The sequence below is a fragment of the Panulirus ornatus genome, chromosome 13 (genome assembly GCF_036320965.1).
Source record: "Panulirus ornatus isolate Po-2019 chromosome 13, ASM3632096v1, whole genome shotgun sequence".
NCBI lineage: Eukaryota > Metazoa > Arthropoda > Malacostraca > Decapoda > Palinuridae > Panulirus > Panulirus ornatus.
Genome location: NC_092236.1, coordinates 43,660,061 through 43,681,717, shown reverse-complemented (window position 1 = coordinate 43,681,717; position 21,657 = coordinate 43,660,061). Strand labels below are relative to the sequence as shown.

At 42.0% G+C, this 21,657-nt stretch overlaps 1 protein-coding gene across 1 annotated transcript in view; it reads right to left on the bottom strand.

Moving 5' to 3' along the window:
* Positions 1-7,010: 7,010 nt before the first annotated feature.
* Positions 7,011-21,657, bottom strand: part of LOC139752572 (probable glutamate receptor) — a 31,065-nt gene continuing 16,418 nt past the window's right edge. Inside the window, exons 2-4 of the mRNA XM_071668329.1 lie at positions 17,692-17,879; positions 8,336-8,527; positions 7,011-8,148 (exon numbers count right to left, since the gene is read on the bottom strand). Of these exons, the coding sequence (XP_071524430.1) occupies positions 7,812-8,148; positions 8,336-8,527; positions 17,692-17,879 (717 nt within the window). The 3' untranslated portion in view covers positions 7,011-7,811. The remainder of the gene's footprint in view (positions 8,149-8,335; positions 8,528-17,691; positions 17,880-21,657) is intronic.

Genomic DNA, 21,657 nt, shown 5'->3' with positions numbered 1-21,657 from the left:
AATATACATATATACACATGTACACACTCATATATGCTGCCCCCATCCATTCCCGTCGCCACCTCGCCACACATGAATAACCCCCCTCTCCACCCCACCACTACCACCACCCCCACCCTTCCCTGTGCGCGCTCGAGATAGCGCTAGGAAATGTCAACAAACGCCATTTTAGTTCACACTCAATCTCCAGCTGTTATGTGTAATGCACCGAAACCACAGCTCCCTTTCCACATCCAGGCCCTACAAATCCTTCCATGGTTTATCCCAAACGCTTCACATGCCCTAGATTAATCCGTTGACAGGATCGACCCCGGAATGCCACATCGTTTCAATTCACTCGATTCCTTGCACTCCTTTCACCCTCTTGCATGTTAAGTCCCCGATCCCTCTAAATTATTTTTCACTTCATTCTTCCACCTACAATTTGGTCTCCCACTTCTCCTCGTTCCATCCTTCTCTGACACATGTATCTTTTTTCTCAATCTTTCGTCACTCATTTTCTCCATGTGGCCAAACAACTTCAATACACTCCCATCTGCTCTCTCAACCACAGTCTTTTCATTACAACACATCTCTCTTACCCTTTCATACTTAATCAAACCACCTCACACCACATATTGTTCTCAAACATCTCATTTCCAACGCATCCACCCTCCTCCGCACAGCCCTACCTATAGCCCACGTCTCGCAACCAAATAACATTGTTGGGACTACTATTCCTTTAAACATACCCATTTTTGCTCTCCAAGATAACGTTCCTCGCCTTTCACACGTTCCTAAACGGTGCCAGTACCTTCGCCCCCTGCCCACCCAGTGACTCACTTCCGCTTCCATGGTTCCATCCGCTGCTAAATCCACTCCCAGATACCTAAAAGACTTCACTTCCTACCATATTTCTCCATTCAAACTTACCTCCCAATTAACTTGTCCTTCAACCCAAATGAACCCAATAACCTTGCTCTTATTCACATTTACTCTCAGCTTTCTTCTTTCACACACTTCACCAAACTCAGTCACCAGCTTCTGCATTTTCTCACCCGAATCAGCCACCAGCGCTGTATCATTAACGACCAACAACTGACTCACTTCCCAAGCCCCCTCATCCGCAACAGACGGCACACTTGCCCTACTCTACAAAATTCTTGCATTCACCTCCCTAACAAACCTATCCATAAACAAATTAAACAACCATGGAGACATCATATATCCCTGCCGCTAACCGACATTCACTGGGAACCAATCACTTTCCTCTCTTCCTACTCGTACAAATGCTTCACATCATTGATAAAAACATTTCACGGCTTTCAAGCAACTTATCTCCCACACCATATACTCTTAAAACCTTCCAAAGATCATCTCTATCTTCTCCATCATATGCCTTCTCCAGATCCATAAATGCTATATACAAATCCATCTCTTATTCTGAGTACTTCTCACATACATTCTTCAAAGCAAACACCTGATCCACACATCCTGTACCACTTCTGAAACCACACAGCTCTTCCCCAATCTGATGCTCTGTACATGGCTTGACCCTCTCAATCAATACCCTCCCATATAATCTAACAGGAATACGCAAAAACTTATACCTCTATAATTTGAGCACTCACCTTTATCCCCTTTGCCTTTGTACAATGGCACTATGCATGCATTCCGCCAATCCTCAGGCACTTCATCATGAACCATACATACATTGAATATCCTTACCAGCCCGTCAGCAACACAGTCACCACCTTTTTTAATAAATTCCGCTGCAATACCATCCCAACCCGCCGCCTTGCCGGCTTTCATCTTCGGCAAAGCTTTCACTACCTCTTCTATATTTACTAGACTATTCTCCCTTACCCTCTCACATCACACACCACCGCGACCAAAGCAACCTATATCTAGCAATCTAGCCACTCCGCCACACATGAGATGAAAACCCCTTCCCCTCGTATGCACGCCAGGTAGCGCTAGGAAAAGACAACAAAGGCCATATTCGTTCACACTCATTCTCTAGCTGTCATTTAAAACGCATCGAAACCATAGCTCCCTTCCCACATCTGGGCTCCACAAAACTTTCCATAGTTTACCCCAGACACTTCACATGCCATTGACAGCAAGTCGACCCCGGTATACCATGTTGTTCCAATTCACTCTATTCCTTGCACGCCTTTCACTCTCCTGCATGTTCAGTCCCCGATCACTCAAAATCTTTTTCACTCCATCTTTCCACCTCCAATTTGGTCGTCCACTTCTCGTTCCCTCCACCTCTGACACATATATCCTCTTTGTCAATCTTTCCTCACTCATTCTCGCCATGTGACCAAACCGTTTCAAAACACTCTCCTCTGCTCTCTCAACCACACTCTCTTTATTAACACACATCTCTCTTACCCTTTCATTACTTACTTGATCAAACAACCTCACACCACATATTGTCCTCAAACATCTCATTTCAAACACATCCACCCTCCTCCGCACAACTCTATAGCCCACGCCTCGTAAGCATATAACATTGTTGGAACCACAATTCCTTCAAACATACCCATTTTTCCTTTCTGAGATAATGTCCTAGACTTCCACACATTTGTCAACGCTCCCAGAACCTCCCTCCCTCATCCTGTGACTCACTTCTGCTTCCATGGGTCCATCCGCTGCCAAATCTACTCCCAGATACCTAAAACACTTCACTTCCTCCAGTTTTTCTCCATTCAAACTTACCTCCTAATTGACGAACTCAGTCACCAGCTTCTGCAGTTTCTCCCCCCGGCCGCAAACAGACATTTACTGAGAACCAATCACTTCCTCTCTTCCTGCTCGTACACATGCCCTACATCCTCGATAAAAACTTTTCACTGCTTCTAACAACTTTTCTCCCACACCATATACCCCTAATACCTTCCACAGAGCATCTCTATCAACTCTATCGTATGCTTTCTCCAGATCCATGAATGCTACCTACGAATCCTTTGCCTTTCTAAGTATTTCTCACATACATTCTACAAAGCAAACACCTGATCCACACATCCTGTACCACTTCTGAAACCACACTGTTCTTCCCCAATCTGATGCTCTGTACATGCCTTCACCCTCTCAATCAATACCCTTCCATATTATTTCCTAGGCATACTCAACAAACTTATACCTCTAATTTGAGCACTCACCTTTACCCCCTTTGTCCTTATACAATGGCACTATGCATGCATTCCGCCAATCCTCAGGCACCTTACCATGAGTCATACAGACATTAGATATTCCTCCCAACCAGTCAACAACACAGCCACCCCCTTTTTTAACAAATTCTACCGCAATACCATCCAAACCAGCTGCCTTGCCGGCTTTCGTATTCCGCAAAGATTTTACAACGTCTTCTCTGCTTACCAAATCATCCTCCCTAACCCTCTCACTTCGCAAACCACCTCGACCAAAACACCCTGTATCTGACACTCTATCATCAATCACATTCAACAAACTTTCAAAATACTCACTCCATCTCCTTCTCACATCACCACTACTTGGTATCACCTCCCCATTAGCCCCCTTCACCGATGTTCCCATTTATTCTCTCGTCTTACGCATTTTATTTACCTCCTTCCAAAGCATCTTTTTATTCTCCCTAAAATTTAACGATACTCTCTCACCCCAACTCTCTTTTGCCGTCTGTTTCACCTCCTGTGCCTTTTTCTCTTGGCCTCCTGCCTCTTTCTTTAATTCATATCCCAGTCATTTGCAGTATTTCCCTGCAAAAATCGTCCAAATGACTCTCTCTTCTCTTTCACTATTAATCTTACTTCTTCATCCCACCACTCACTACCCTTTCTCACTATCCCAAAAGGGATAAACGTGAGTGTTCAAATTACGGAGGTATAACTTTGTTCAGTATTTCTGGGAAATCATATGGGAGGTTATTGACTGAGAGGGTGAAAGCATGTTCAAAGCTTCAGATTGAGGAGAAGCAGTGTGGTTTCAGAAGAGATAGAGGACTTGTGGATCAGGTGTTTGCTTTGAAGAACGTATGTGAGAAATATTTAGAAAAGCAGATGGATTTGTATGGTTCAGGAGAAGGCATATGACAAAATTGATGGAGATGCTCTGTGGAAGGCATCAAGAGTATATGGTGTGGGAGGTAAGTTGCTAGAAGCAGTGGAAAGTTTTTATGGAGTATGTAAGGTGCATGAGTAGGAGGAGAGGAAATTGATTGGTTCCCAATGAATGTCGGTTTGTGGTGGGGGTGTGTGATGTCTCCATGGTTGTTTGATTTCTTTATGGATGGCGTTGTTAGGGAGGTGAATGCAAGAGTTTTGGTGAGAGGGGCAAGTATGCAGTCCGTTGTGGATGAGAAGGCTTGGGAAGTGAGTCAGTTGTTGTTCGCTGATGATACAGCGCTGGTGGCTGATTTGGGTGAGAGACTGCAAAAGTTGGTGACTGGGTTTGATAAAGTGTGTGAAAGAAGAAAGCTGAGAGTAAATGTGAATAAGAGCAAGGCTATTAGGTTCAGTAGGTTTGAAGGACAAGTTAATTGGAGGTGAATTTGAATGGAGAAAACTGGAGGAAGTGAGGTGTTTTGGATATCTGGGAGTGGATTTGGCAGCGGAAGTGAGTCACGGGCTGGGGGAGGAGTTGAAGGTTCTGGAAGAGTTGAAGATTGTGTGGAAGGCGAGAACGTTATCTCGGAGAGCAAATATGGAGATGTTTGAAGGAATAATGGTTCCAACAATGTTATAAGGTTGTGCGGAGGAGGGTGGATGTGTTGGAAATGAGCTTGTTGTGGAGAATATGTGGTGTTAGATGATTTGATCTAGTAAGTAATGAAAGGGTAAGAGAGATGTGTGGTAATAAAAAGAGTGTGGTTGAAAGAGCAGAAGAGTGTGTATTGAAATGGTTTGGTCACATGGAGAGAATGAATGAGGAAAGATTGACAAAGAGGATGTATGTGTCAGAGGTGGAGGGAATGAGAAGTGAGAGATCAAATTGGAGGTGGAAAGATGGAGTGAAAAAGATTTTGAGCGATCGGGCCTGAACATACAGGAGGATGAAAGGCGCGCAAGGAATAGAGTGAATTGAAACGATGTGGTATACAGGGGTCGACGTGCTGTCACTGGATTGACCCAGGGCATGTGAAGCGTCTGGGGTAAACCGTAGAAAGTTTTGTGGGGCCTGGATGTGGAAAGGGACCTGTGGTTTCGGTGCATTACCCATGACAGCTAGACAATGAGTGTGAACGAATGTGGCTTTTGTTGTCTTTTCCTAGCGCTACCTCGCGCGCACGCGGGGGAGGGGGTTTTCATTTCATGTGTGGCGGGGTGGCGCCGGAAATGGATGAAAGCAGCATGTATGAATATGTACATGTGTATGTATGTATATGTCTATTTATGTATATGTATGTGTATGTTGAAATGTATAGGTATGTATATGTACGTGTGTGGGCGTTTATGTATGTACATGTGTATGTGGGTGGGTTGAGCCATTCTTTCGTCTGTTTCCATGCGCTAACTCGCTAACGCGGGAGAGTGTTATTTCAAAGTTAGTAATGTGATATCAGTAAATGATTAATGTAACCTGTTAAAGCATTTATTATTAAGCTTTTCGGTTGAAGAAAAGCGACGATCTTTTTTGCTGTACGTAACAAACGGGAAACTAAATAGCATGATGATTATTATATGTGTTTATGGGAATGTTACATCATAGATTTAGAATATCTTTGGAGATATTTACGTCCTTTGAAAACATATCATAACAGAATTTCAGAATGTTCCAATGACAATTTCTAATACCTTATATAGTAGTAGATTACAAAGGTACACAAAGAAATTCAAACAACAACAGACCACTGGGTCTCTTCGAGGCTGTTTTTGATGGTATTCATTTATCAATGAATCAGTTAACTACAGTCAGCCACCAAACCTCGTTCCCTGAAATTGAGTTCGATTATGAAGTCATTCACTGTCCCCCAGATCGATGACGGCGCAGCGTGAGCCCATATTGAAGTCATTGAATAATGCAGGTTCTTTTGAACACGGAGGTAATTGAGGAAGTTAGGCATTCATCACTAAGGTGCTGGGCAGACGACCTCACAGGATCTAAAGGATACGATATACTGGCTTGTCTGGTTTCATTGTAGTTTTCTTAAACGTGTTGTTCTCGCAGAACTTGATAGGAATTTTATAAGCAAGATGACAGGGAGGAAATTTTTGACAGACACACACACACACACACACACACACACACGCACACAAACACACACACACACACACACACACACACACACACACACATACACACACACAAACATAAACGCATATACAAAAATACGAGACTTCGTGGTGTAATGGTCAGCGTTACATACTATGAGTCAGCAAGATTGGACCGGCATGAGTTCGAAATCGGGGCTCTGCAGGAGGGCTACAACAGACCCAGGTGTTTATCCTCCATACGGAACTGGTAAATGATTGAGCATCTGGCAGAGGCTGGCGTGTGTGTGTGTGTGTGTGTGTGTGTGTGTGTGTGTGTGTGTGTGTACATATAGAAGTAAACACATGGGTCATATACACATGATTAAGGGACTGGGCAACATTAGTGTAAAACTCTCTACCCCAGGATACACAAATAGTAATCACACTCACATATATATTCATTTACATACGTGCACGCACACATACACATGTAATTACACGTGATTACTACAAATATTTTACGCATACAATGTAATCATACCGTAATAACATACTCAGAATGGCATGGCATTTGCAATAGGGTCATTCTGGCGAGTAAATCTATAGTGACTAATGGCTTTAGCATACCTGGAAAGATGATTGTGAAGACTGTGACGCGGATAAAGCTTACTCTTGTATGTTTTATACAGTAAGGTCGACCATAATGTCATCTTGTACACATTCTGTCTCATTATGCACTACAAAGAAGTACTCAGAAGCCTCGCCAATATCCTTGATTAACGAATTCTGTGAATGGAGGCTTATACCAACGAATATAAAAGCTTACAAAGAGAAAGCCCACAGGGGTTATATTCTTTATTCATGCGATTGATTATTGTGCTGTAGAAGCTCGCGGGTGTAATATAAGCCTCTACATGAGCAAGTACAAATAACATTTGAAATGAAAATATTCATATACATCTTATGCAACACATATGTTGTAGGACAGAATAATTCAGTCACTAGAAAAGATATTCATAATTCATATTGTTCTGTCATACAGTTTTGTTATTTTTCATTTATATGAAATTATCAATACAAATACAGAGGGAAAATTTTCCTTTGTATATTCTAATTGATCGACGAAGGTGGATGGGAGGTGACTGCTGTTCCTCTGTGGTATATTCTGATTACCTTTAGAATTTGTTTTAGTTCCTTACTGAGGCAAAGCTATGTTAGGCTCAAGTATCACAGTATTTTCATATCTATGACGAAACCCTATCGGATATTTTATGATTAGTATGAAAGAAATTTCTTTGGAAAATTTGCAGTCAAAATGAGAATGTTTATGTTTAAGTGAGTGATCATTACACACATGCCAATCACATACAACTTCATTTTTCTCTGTTAAAAGGATTTTCAGATTTCTCACTTGGGTTCCAATAACGAGCAGACAACAAGCACAATCTGTTAGTGAGGGTTAGCGCATAGCCTGACATGGTACGAATGACCTTCACTATGTAAATCTACATAAACAAAAAACGTCGAACGTTTCTAAGCAGTGAGCTTGTTTACAGAACCACGACAGCTTCAGTAAATGTGTGCATTTCCTCTGGACTAAGACTTGTCCTCACTCAAAAAGCTAGAAGTGGTTCCAAGTAGATGTTTATAAAGTTACTGCGGCACAACAGACTCTACCAGGAAGGTGATGAGAGCTACCAAGAGGCCAGAGCCTAGAAGGAAGAAAGGCCCCTGAAGGTTGGAGAGCGTCAGGGCTTTCTCACTAGCCGCGCCTTTGGCAGGTTGGAGTCCGGTCGTGGAAGTGTCACCCATGATGTCTCTGTACCACTTGTTGACGAGTCCAGCTTCCAGCAGGCGGCAAATGCCCTGGTCCAGCCTCGAGCGCCATGGTGTGTGCTTGGGCAAGAAGAAGGCGAGCGCCCCGGAGTATATCTGCTCCCTCAGCAGGTAGGTTTGCTTGTTGGTTCTTTCGTCCTGGGCCAGCAGGTTTCTGTACATAACACAATGTGGATGATGATCTCATTAACTCAAACCACATGCTCTCAGCAGGACAGATTAAACCGGGTTTGTAATGGTCAGCTGAATTGTATGCTGCATGGTGGGTGTTACATTATACCAGAACAATACATAAGGTCTGGACGAGGAAATCCAAATGATAAAGGCAGGGGAAGAGGTACCTGAGGTAGGAGTAGGTATCGGTGATGGCGTGGCCACCGTCAAGAACCAGCTGAAGCAGCTCATTGTAGCTAACGTCATCGTCATCGTGGTTGAATACCAGGTCCATACGGTCCCCAAGAGCCTTGAGGTAGCGGTCGTTGGAAGTTGCCAGAGCCTCGGGTACAAATTCTCCGTAATCCACCATAGCCACTCTGGAGCAGGGAGGTGTGAAGAATGGAGATGTTTAAATTCCATGTGCAAGGTATTATGGCAATGTTTTCTGGGCAAACCTGATAAGATTTCTTCTACGTTGGCCTTAGGCCTACACCGACTACCATGGTTTTCCCGCTTTCCATTGTCATCAGCAACAATTTACGTTTATCATTATATCAGCAAAACCACATCATGCACAATACGTACATTTACCAAGAGGAGCTCTGTCACTCAAAAACATACACAGATCTACCTGTGACAGTAAATGGCATGCCAGTAATCGCCTGCCATTCATGTGAGCCCTTGCCGAGCCAGGCGGGGAAAATTTTTACACACAAACAAAAAAAGAAACACACAGTGAGACTACTTATGGCGAGAGCACGGCACACGACACCACTGGCGTTTCCCAAGTTAGCAAGGTAGCGCCAGAAAACACATACACACACACACACTACTATATGAACATGCAAGTATATATGTATATATATATATATATATATATATATACATATATATATATATATATATATATATATATATATATATATATATATATATATATATATATATATATAAATATATATATATATATATATATTTTTTTTTTTCTTTATTTATTTTTTATTATACTTTGTCGCTGTCTCCCGCGTTTGCGAGGTAGCGCAAGGAAACAGACGAAAGAAATGGCCCAACCCACCCCCATACACATGTATATACATACGTCCACACACGCAAATATACATACCGACACAGCTTTCCATGGCTTACCCCAGACGCTTCACATGCCTTGATTCAATCCACTGACAGCACGTCAACCCCGGTATACCACATCGCTCCAATTCACTCTATTCCTTGCCCTCCTTTCACCCTCCTGCATGTTCAGGCCCCGATCACACAAAATCTTTTTCACTCCATCTTTCCACCTCCAATTTGGTCTCCCTCTTCTCCTTGTTCCCTCCACCTCCGACACATATATCCTCTTGGTCAATCTTTCCTCACTCATCCTCTCCATGTGCCCAAACCACTTCAAAACACCCTCTTCTGCTCTCTCAACCACGCTCTTTTTATTTCCACACATCTCTCTTACCCTTACGTTACTCACTCGATCAAACCACCTCACACCACACATTGTCCTCAAACATCTCATTTCCAGCACATCCATCCTCCTGCGCACAACTCTATCCATAGCCCACGCCTCGCAACCATACAACATTGTTGGAACCACTATTCCTTCATACATACCCATTTTTGCTTTCCGAGATAATGTTCTCGACTTCCACACATTCTTCAAGGCCCCCAGAATTTTCGCCCCCTCCCCCACCCTATGATACACTTCCGCTTCCATGGTTCCATCCGCTGCCAGATCCACTCCCAGATATCTAAAACACTTCACTTCCTCCAGTTTTTCTCCATTCAAACTCACCTCCCAGTTGACTTGACCCTCAACCCTACTGTACCTAATAACCTTGCTCTTATTCACATTTACTATTAACTTTCTTCTTCCAAACACTTTACCAAACTCAGTCACCAGCTTCTGCAGTTTCTCACATGAATCAGCCACCAGCGCTGTATCATCAGCGAACAACAACTGACTCACTTCCCAAGCTCTCTCATCCCCAACAGACTTCATACTTGCCCCCCCCCCCCCCCCCCCCCCCCCCCCCCCCCCCCCCCCCCCCCCCCCCCCCCCCCCCCCCCCCCCCCCCCCCCCCCCCCCCCCCCCCCCCCCCCCCCCCCCCCCCCCCCCCCCCCCCCCCCCCCCCCCCCCCCCCCCCCCCCCCCCCCCCCCCCCCCCCCCCCCCCCCCCCCCCCCCCCCCCCCCCCCCCCCCCCCCCCCCCCCCCCCCCCCCCCCCCCCCCCCCCCCCCCCCCCCCCCCCCCCCCCCCCCCCCCCCCCCCCCCCCCCCCCCCCCCCCCCCCCCCCCCCCCCCCCCCCCCCCCCCCCCCCCCCCCCCCCCCCCCCCCCCCCCCCCCCCCCCCCCCCCCCCCCCCCCCCCCCCCCCCCCCCCCCCCCCCCCCCCCCCCCCCCCCCCCCCCCCCCCCCCCCCCCCCCCCCCCCCCCCCCCCCCCCCCCAAAAAAAAAAAAAAAAAAAAAAAAAAAAAAAAAAAAAAAAAAAAAAAAAAAAAAAAAAAAAAAAAAAAAAAAAAAAAAAAAAAAAAAAAAAAAAAAAAAAAAAAAAAAAAAAAAAAAAAAAAAAAAAAAAAAAAAAAAAAAAAAAAAAAAAAAAAAAAAAAAAAAAAAAAAAAAAAAAAAAAAAAAAAAAAAAAAAAAAAAAAAAAAAAAAAAAAAAAAAAAAAAAAAAAAAAAAAAAAAAAAAAAAAAAAAAAAAAAAAAAAAAAAAAAAAAAAAAAAAAAAAAAAAAAAAAAAAAAAAAAAAAAAAAAAAAAAAAAAAAAAAAAAAAAAAAAAAAAAAAAAAAAAAAAAAAAAAAAAAAAAAAAAAAAAAAAAAAAAAAAAAAAAAAAAAAAAAAAAAAAAAAAAAAAAAAAAAAAAAAAAAAAAAAAAAAAAAAAAAAAAAAAAAAAAAAAAAAAAAAAAAAAAAAAAAAAAAAAAAAAAAAAAAAAAAAAAAAAAAAAAAAAAAACTTTCCTCACTCATTCTCTCCATGTGACCAAACCATTTCAAAACACCCTCTTCTGCTCTCTCAACCACACTCTTTTTATTTCTACACATCTCTCTTACCCTTACATTACTTACTCGATCAAACGACCTCACACTGCATATTGTCCTCAAACATCTCATTTCCAGCACATCCACCCTCCTGCGCACAACTCTATCCATAGCCCACGCCTCGCAACCATACAACATTGGTGAAACCACTATTCCTTTAAACATACCCATTTTTGCTTTCCGAGATAATGTTCTCGAATACCAAACATTCTTCGAAGCTCACAGAATTTTAGCCCCCTCCCCCACCCTATGATGCACTTCCGCCTCCATGGTTCCATCCGCTGCCAGATCCACTCCCAGATATCTAAAACACTTTACTTCCTCCAGTTTTTCTCCATTCAAACTTAACTCCCAATTGACTTGACCCTCAACCCTACTGTACCTAGTAACCTTGCTCTTATTCACATTTACTCTCAACCTTCTTCTTTCACACACTACCAAACTCAGTCACCAGCTTCTTCAGTTTCTCACATGAATCAGCCACCAGTGCTGTATCATCAGCGAACAACAACCGACTCACTTCCCAAGCTCTCTCATCCACAACAGACTACATACTTGCAGTTGTAAATATATATATTTATATATATATATATATATATATATATATATATATATATATATATATATATATATATATATATATATATATATATATATATATAGGGGAAATTCCTGGGGATAGGGGATTAAGAATACTTCCCACGTATTCCCTGCGTGTCGTAGAAGGCGACTAAAAGGGGAGGGAGCGGGGGGCTGGAGATCCTCCCCTCTCGTTTTTTTTTTTTTTTTTTTTGATTTTCCAAAAGAAGGAACAGAGGGGGCCAGGTGAGGATATTCCAAAAAAGGCCCAGTCCTCTGTTCATAACGCTACCTCGCTAACGCGGGAAATGGCGAATAGTTTAAAAGAAAAGAAAGATATATATATATATATATATATATATATATATATATATATATATATATATATGTATATATATAATGTGAGAAGCTGCAGAAGCTGGTGACTGAGTTTGGTAAAGTGTGTGGAAGAAGAAAGTTAAGAGTAAATGTGAATAAGAGCAAGGTTATTAGGTACAGTAGGGTTGAGGGTCAAGTCAATTGGGAGGTGAGTTTGAATGGAGAAAAACTGGAGGAAGCGAAGTGTTTTAGATATCTGGGAGTGGATCTGGCAGCGGATGGAACCATGGAAGCTGAAGTGGATCATAGGGTGGGGGAGGGGGCGAAAATTCTGGGGGCCTTGAAGAATGTGTGGAAGTCGAGAACATTATCTCGGAAAGCAAAAATGGGTATGTTTGAAGGAATAGTGGTTCCAACAATGTTGTATGGTTGCGAGGCGTGGGCTATGGATAGAGTTGTGCGCAGGAGGATGGATGTGCTGGAAATGAGATGTTTGAGGACAATGTGTGGTGTGAGGTGGTTTGATCGAGTGAGTAACGTAAGGGTAAGAGGGATGTGTGGAAATAAAAAGAGCGTGGTTGTGAGAGCAGAAGAGGGTGTTTTGAAGTGGTTTGGTCACATGGAGAGAATGAGTGAGGAAAGATTGATCAAGAGGATATACGTGTCGGAGGTGGAGGGAACGAGGAGAAGAGGGAGACCAAATTGGAGGTGGAAAGATGGAGTGAAAAAGATTTTGTGTGATCGGGGCCTGAACATGCAGGAGGGTGAAAGGAGGGCAAGGAATAGAGTGAATTGGAGCGATGTGGTATACCGGGGTTGACGTGCTGTCAGTGGATTGAATCAAGGCATGTGAAGCGTCTGGGGTAAACCATGGAAAGCTGTGTAGGTATGTATATTTGCGTGTGTTGACGTATGTATATACATGTGTATGGGGGTGGGTTGGGCCATTTCTTTCGTCTGTTTCCTTGCGCTACCTCGCAAACGCGGGAGACAGCGACAAAGCAAAAAAAAAAAAAAAAAAAAGAAAAAGAAAAAATATATATATATATATATATATATATATATATATATATATATATATATATATATATATATATATATATATATATATACATATATATATACATATATATATATATGCATATGTATGTATATGCATATATAGGTATATGTATATATATTTATGTATATATATATATATATATATATATATATATATATATATATATATATAAATTTTTTATATTTTTCATTATACTTTGTCGCTGTCTCCCGCGTTTGCGAGGTAGCGCAAGGAAACAGACGAAAGAAATGGCCCAACCCCCCCCTCATACACATGTATATACATACGTCCACACACGCAAATATACATACCTACACAGCTTTCCATGGTTTACCCCAGACGCTTCACATGCCCCGATTCAATCCACTGACAGCACGTCAACCCCGGTATACCACATCGCTCCAATTCACTCTATTCCTTGCCCTCCTTTCACCCTCCTGCATGTTCAGGCCCCGATCACACAAAATCCTTTTCACTCCATCCTTCCACCTCCAATTTGGTCTCCCTCTTCTCCTTGTTCCCTCCACCTCCGACACATATATCTTCTTGGTCAATCTCTCCTCACTCATCCTCTCCATGTGCCCAAACCACTTCAAAACACCCTCTTCTGCTCTCTCAACCACGCTCTTTTTATTACCACACATCTCTTTTACCCTTACGTTACTCACTCGATCAAACCACCTCACATCACACATTGTCCTCAAACATCTCATTTCCAGCACATCCATCCTCCTGCGCACAACTCTATCCATAGCCCACGCCTCGCAACCATACAACATTGTTGGAACCACTATTCCTTCAAACATACCCATTTTTGCTTTCCGAGATAATGTTCTCGACTTCCACACATTCTTCAAGGCCCCCAGGATTTTCGCCCCCTCCCCCACCCTATGATCCACTTCCGCTTCCATGGTTCCATCCGCTGCCAGATCCACTCCCAGATATCTAAAACACTTCACTTCCTCCAGTTTTTCTCCATTCAAACTCACCTCCCAATTGACTTGACCCTCAACCCTACTGAACCTAATAACCTTGCTCTTATTCACATTTACTCTTAACTTTCTTCTTCCACACATATAAGCAAATGGATTTGTATGTAGCATTTATGGATCTGGAGAAGGCATATGATAGAGTTGATAGAGAATCTCTGTGGAAGGTATTAAGAATATATGGTGTGGGAGGAAAGTTGTTAAAAGCAGTGAAAAGTTTTTATCGAGGATGTAAGGCATGTGTACGTGTAGGAAGAGAGGAAAGTGATTGGTTCTCAGTGAATGTAGGTTTGCGGCAGGGGTGTGTGATGTCTCCATGGTTGTTTAATTTGTTTATGGATGGGGTTGTTAGGGAGGTAAATGCAAGAGTTTTGGAAAGAGGGGCAAGTATGAAGTCTGTTGGGGATGAGAGAGCTTGGGAAGTGAGTCAGTTGTTGTTCGCTGATGATACAGCGCTGGTGTCTGATTCATGTGAGAAACTGCAGAAGCTGGTGACTGAGTTTGGTAAAGTGTGTGGAAGAAGAAAGTTAAGAGTAAATGTCAATAAGAGCAAGGTTATTAGGTACAGTAGGGTTGAGGGTCAAGTCAATTGGGAGGTGAGTTTGAATGGAGAAAAACTGGAGGAAGTGAAGTGTTTTAGATATCTGGGAGTGGATCTGGCAGCGGATGGAACCATGGAAGCGGAAGTGGATCATAGGGTGGGGGAGGGGGCGAAAATCCTGGGGGCCTTGAAGAATGTGTGGAAGTCGAGAACATTATCTCGGAAAGCAAAAATGGGTATGTTTGAAGGAATAGTGGTTCCAACAATGTTGTATGGTTGCGAGGCGTGGGCTATGGATAGAGTTGTGCGCAGGAGGATGGATGTGCTGGAAATGAGATGTTTGAGGACAATGTGTGGTGTGAGGTGGTTTGATCGAGTGAGTAACGTAAGGGTAAGAGAGGTGTGTGGAAATAAAAAGAGCGTGGTTGAGAGAGCAGAAGAGGGTGTTTTGAAGTGGTTTGGGCACATGGAGAGAATGAGTGAGGAAAGATTGACCAAGAGGATATATGTGTCGGAGGTGGAGGGAACGAGGAGAAGAGGGAGACCAAATTGGAGGTGGAAAGATGGAGTGAAAAAGATTTTGTGTGATCGGGGCCTGAACATGCAGGAGGGTGAAAGGAGGGCAAGGAATAGAGTGAATTGGAGCGATGTGGTATACCGGGGTTGACGTGCTGTCAGTGGATTGAATCAAGGCATGTGAAGCGTCTGGGGTAAACCATGGAAAGCTGTGTAGGTATGTATATTTGCGTGTGTGGACGTATGTATATACATGTGTATGGGGGGGTTGGGCCATTTCTTTTGTCTGTTTCCTTGCGCTACCTCGCAAACGCGGGAGACAGCGACAAAGTATAATAAAATAAGATAATAATATATATATTTATATATATATATATATGGATGGAGTTGTTAGGAAGGTGAATGCAAGAGTTTTGGAAAGAGGGGCAAGTATGCAGTCTGTTGTGGATGAGAGAGCTTGGGAAGTGAGTCAGTTGTTGTTCGCTGATGATACAGCGCTGGTGGCTGATTCATGTGAGAAACTGCAGAAGCTGGTGACTGAGTTTAGTACAGTGTGTGAAAGAAGAAAGTTGAGAGTAAATGTGAATAAGAGCAAGGTTATTAGGTACAGTAGGGTTGAGGGTCAAGTCAATCGGGAGGTAAGTTTGAATAGAGAAAAACTGGAGGAAGTGAAGTGTTTTAGATATCTGTGAGTGGATTTAGCAGGGGATTGAACCATGGAAGCGGAAGTGAATCATAGGGTGGGGGAGGGGGGCGAAAATCCTGGGAGCCTTGAAGAATGTGTGGAAGTCGAGAACATTATTTCGGAAAGCAAAAATAGGTATGTTTGAAGGAATAATGGTTCCAACAATGTTGTATGGTTGCGAGGCGTGGGCTATGGATAAAGTTGTGCGCAGGAGGTTGGATGTGCTGGAAATGAGATGTCTGAGGACAATATGTGGTGTGAGGTGGTTTGATCGAGTAAGTAATAATAGGGTAAGAGAGATGTGTGGTGATAAAAAGAGTGTGGTTGAGAGAGCAGAAGAGTGTGTTTTGAAATGGTTTGGTCACATGGAGAGAATGAGTGAGGAAAGATTGACAAAGAGGATATATATGTCAGAGGTGGAGGGAACGATAAGTGTGAGACCAAATTGGAGGTGGAAAGATGGAGTGAAAAAGATTTTGAGTGATCGGGGCCTGAACATAGGGGTGGGTGAAAGGCGTGCAAGGAATAGAGTGAATTAGAACGATGTGGTATACCGGGGTCGACGTGCTGTCAATGGATTGAACCAGGGTATGTGAAGTGTCTGGGGTAAACCATGGAAAGTTCTGTGGGGCCTAGATGTGGAGAGGGAGCTGGGGTTTCTGTGCATTATTACATGACTGCTAGAGACTGAGTGTGAACGAATGGGGGCTTTGTTGTCTTTTCTAGCGCTACCTCGCACACATGAGGAAGAGGGGGTTGTTATTTCATATGTGGCGAAGTGGCGATAGGAATGAATAAAGGCAGACAGTATGAATTATGTACATGTGTATATATGTATATGTCTGTGTGTGTATATATATGTATACGTTGAGATGTATAGGGATGTATTTTTGCGTGTGTGGACGTGTATATATATACACATGTGTATGTGGGTGGGTTGGGCCATTCTTTCGTCTGTTTCCTTGCGCTACGTCGCTAACGCGAGAGACAGCGACAAAGCAAATAGAAAAAAATATTTATATATATATATATATATACATATATACGAATAAAGTGCATATGAACGCGCACCTCCATAGAACATACAAACCTCCAACAGCCAGGATCGAACCCGGGACCCCTGTGCCACAGGCGGGAATGCTACCACTCGGCTATAGGCCCATAGCCAAGCGTTAGCATTCCCGCCTGTGGCACAGGGTTCCCGGGTTCGATCCTGGCTATTGGAGGTTTGTATGTTTCATATATATATATATATATATATATATATATATATATATATATATATATATATATATATATATATATATATATATATATATGAATATATATATATATATATATATATATATATATATATATATATATATATATATATATATATATATATATATATATATATATATATAAATATATATATATATATATATATATATATATATATATATATATATATATATATATATATATATATATATATATATATATATATATATATATTCAGTTCAAACGCATCAAACTTACAGGTGTAAAGACACACAGGCACCATGCGTTATCTATCTATCTATCAGTCTATATATATATATATATATATATATATATATATATATATATATATATATATATATATATATATATAAATAGACTGATAGATAGATAGATAACGCATGGTGCCTGTGTGTCTTTACACCTGTAAGTTTGATGCGTTTGAACTGAGTATTTTTGGTACGCCCCCAAATATTTTCTCTCGTATGTGTGTCAGTCGCAACAGTATAGGCGATCAATGTAGCATGTAGGTGTGAGTTACCTGTGTTTGCTGAGCGCCAGACCCTCGATGGTGGAAATAGTGGGCGGGAAGACAGGCACGGTCAGTACAGCTATAAGGTTGCAGGTGTAGCTCACCACCAAGATGAGGCCACCGATCCACCATGCAGCCAGTAGCAGCCGCACCGCACCCGTCCGGCACACACGAGGAGAGCTCTGACGCACTAGACTCTGTGTGTGAATATATGTGATGAACATCTGAATGGATATCACCTCTGATGCTCTAGAAGAACCTTGGTGATACATATGTGATAAACGTTATGGTTCGGAACACCTGTTGGCACCTCTTTCATCTATGAATCTGGGTGGCACGTATGTTATCAGTATCAAGAACGGAACATCTGATGCAGCCATGTCGCACCAGACTTTGCTCTAGAGGCGACTTCTTTGGTTAAAAGCAGTGATGTGAATATGGCAGTTCTGCACAAGAATCAGAAAGATGTCACCTGCAGGTGGAGGGCATGTGTGAAGGTTTCCAGGATCAGACTTTGACGAAAAAACACGAAGCAAACATCTGGCCCTGAACACCTGTAATACAGTGTGTGTGTGTGTGTGTATGTGGTAGAGTTGAACATTCTGCTATCCAGACTCTGCAGAGGATAGATGAGATTAACCGTTTGGGTCGGAGCGTTTAAGTTGGGGATGGGGAAATGAGATCTGTCAAGCAAAACATTAGTTTCCATAACTATTTTAGATATCATCATGGGATGGGACACCAGTGGAAGTGAGAAGAGGTGAACCTCTAGGGTTGACTATTTTGATCATTAATGTGTGGAAGAAAATGAGGGTATTATTACATATATCATTTCATTGACACACGTCTTTCTTCACTCAACTTTTATGGGTTCATCAGTCTTCATCAATGCAGATGACATTGTTGTTGCACCTGTGTGGGACGAACAAATTATAGAAAATCTTAAAGTTGACTATCATGTTTTACCGTTGCCATGCATCTAGAGATTATATACAACAAGTGGTGGTGAAATGAGAGGGAGATGGAGTGAGTATTTTGAAGGTTTGTTGAATGTGTTTGATGATAGAGTGGGAGATATAGGGTGTTTTGGTCGAGGTGGCGTGCAAAGTAAGAGGGTCAGGGAGAATGATTTGGTAAACAGAGAAGAGGTAGTGAAAGCTTTGCGGATGATGAAAGCCGGCGAGTCGGCGGGTTTGGATGGCATTGTTGGGGAATTTGTTAAAAAGGGAGTGACTGTGTTGTTGACTGGTTGGTGAGGATATTCAGTATATGTATGGTTCATGGTGAAGTGACTGAGGATTGGCGGAATGCATGTATTGTGCCACTTTACAAAGGCAAAAGGGATGAAGGTGAGTGTTCAAATTACAGAGGTATAAGTTTGTTGAGTATTCCTAGGAAAGCATATGGGAGGGTATTGATTGAGAGGGTCAAGGCATGTACAGAGCATCAGACTGGGGAGCAGCAGTATGGTTTCAGAAGTGGTAGAGAATGTTAGGATCAGGTGTTTGCTTTCAAGAATGTATGTAAGAAATACTTAGGAAAAAAAGATGGATTTGCATATAGCATTTATGGATATGGAGAAGGCATATGATAGAGTTGACAGAGATGCTCTGTGGAAGTTATTAAGAGTTTATGGTGTGGGAGGTAAGTTGCTACAAGTAGTGAAAAGCTTTTATCGAGGATATAAAGCATGTGTACGAGTAGGAAGAGAGGAAAGTGATTGGTTCCCAGGTTTGCGTCAGGGGTACGTGATGTCATCATGCTTGTTCAATTTGTTTATGGATAGGGTTGTTAGGGAGGTGAATGCAAGAGTTTTGGAGAGAGGGACAAGTTTGCAGTCTGTTGGGGATGAGAGGGCTTGGGAAGTGAGTCAGCTGTTGTTCGCTGATGATACAGCGCTGGTGGCTGAGTCGGGTGAGAAACTGCAGAAGTTGGTAACTGAGTTTGGTAAAGCGTGTGAAAGAAAAATCTGAGAGTAAATGTGAATAAGAGCAAGGATATTAGGTTCAGTAGGGTTGAGGGACAAATAAATTGGGAAGTAAGTTTGAATAGAGAAAACTGGAGAAATTGAAGTGTTTTATATATCTTGGAGTGGATTTGGCAGCGGATGGAACCATAGAAGCGGAAGTGAGTCACAGGATAGGGGAGGGAGCGAAGGTTCTGATAGCGTTGAAGAAGGTGTGAAAGGCGAGAACGTTATCTCAGAAAGCAAACAATAGGTATGTTTGAAGGAATATTGGTTCCAACAATGTTATATGGTTGTGAGGCGTGGGCGATAGATAGGTTGTGCGCAGGCGGGTGTATGTGTTAGAAATGAGATGTTTGAGAACAATATGTGGTGTAACGTGGTTTGATCGAGTAAGTCATGAGAGGGTAAGACAGATGTGTGGTAGTAAAAAGTGTTGTTTAGAGAGCAGAAGAGGATATATTGAAATGGTTTAGTAACATTCAGAGAATGAGTGGGGAAGGATTGACAAAGAGGATATATATGTCATCGATGGAGGCAACGAGGAGAAGAAGGAGACCAAACTAGAAGTGGAAGGATGGAGTGAAAATGTTTTTGAGCGATCGGGGCCTTAACATGCAAGAGGGTGAAAGGTGTACAAGGAATAGAGGGAATTGGAACGATGTGGTATACCGCGGCCGACGTGCTGTCAGTGGATTGAACCATAGCATATGAAGTGTTTCGGGGGTAAGCATGGAAATTTTGTGGGACCTGGATGTGAAAAGGGAGCTGTGGTTTCGGTGCATTAGAATGTAAGCTAGAGTCTGAGAGTGAACGAATGTGGCCTTTGTTGTCCTCTCCTAGCGCTACCTCGGGCGCATGCCGGGTCAGGGGGAGGTTCATTTCATGTGTGGCGGGGGAGCGGCAAGAATGGGTGAAGGCAGCATGTATGAATAAGCATATGTGTATATCTGTATATTCATATATATATATATATATATATATATATATATATATATATATATATATATATATATATATATATATATATATATATATATATATATATATATATATATATATATATATATATATATATATATATATATATATATATATATATATATATATATGTTTCTATATATATATATATATATATATATATATATATATATATATATATATATATATGTATATATATAGATATATATATATATATATATTTATATATATATATATATATATATATATATATATATATATACATATATATATATATATATATATATATATATATATATATATATATATATATTTATTTTTTCTATTATACTTTGTCGCTGTCTCCCGCGTTTGCGAGGTAGCGCAAGAAAACAGACGAAAGAAATAGCCCAACCCCCCCCCATACACATGTATATACATACGTCCACACACGCAAATATACATACCTACACAGCTTTCTATGGTTTACCCCAGACGCTTCACATGCCTTGATTCAATCCACTGACAGCACGTCAACCCCGGTATACCACATCGCTCCAATTCACTCTATTCCTTGCCCTCCTTTCACCCTCCTGCATGTTCAGGCCCCGATCACACAAAATCTTTTTCACTCCATCTTTCCACCTCCAATTTGGTCTCCCTCTTCTCCTCGTTCCCTCCACCTCCGACACATATATCCTCTTGTTCAATCTTTCCTCAATCATTCTCTCCATTGGCCCAAACCACCACAAAACACCCTCTTCTGCTCTCTCAACCACGATCTTCTTATTTCCACACATCTCTCTTACCCTTACGTTACTCACTCGATCAAACCACCTCACACCACACATTGTCCTCAAACATCTCATTTCCAGCACATCCATCCTCCTGCGCACCATTCTATCCATAGTCCACGCCTCACAACCATACAACATTGTTGGAACCACTATTCCTTCAAACATACCCATTTTTGCTTTCCGAGATAATATTCTCAACTTCCACACATTCTTCAAGGCCCCCAGAATTTTCGCCCCCTCCCCCACCCTATG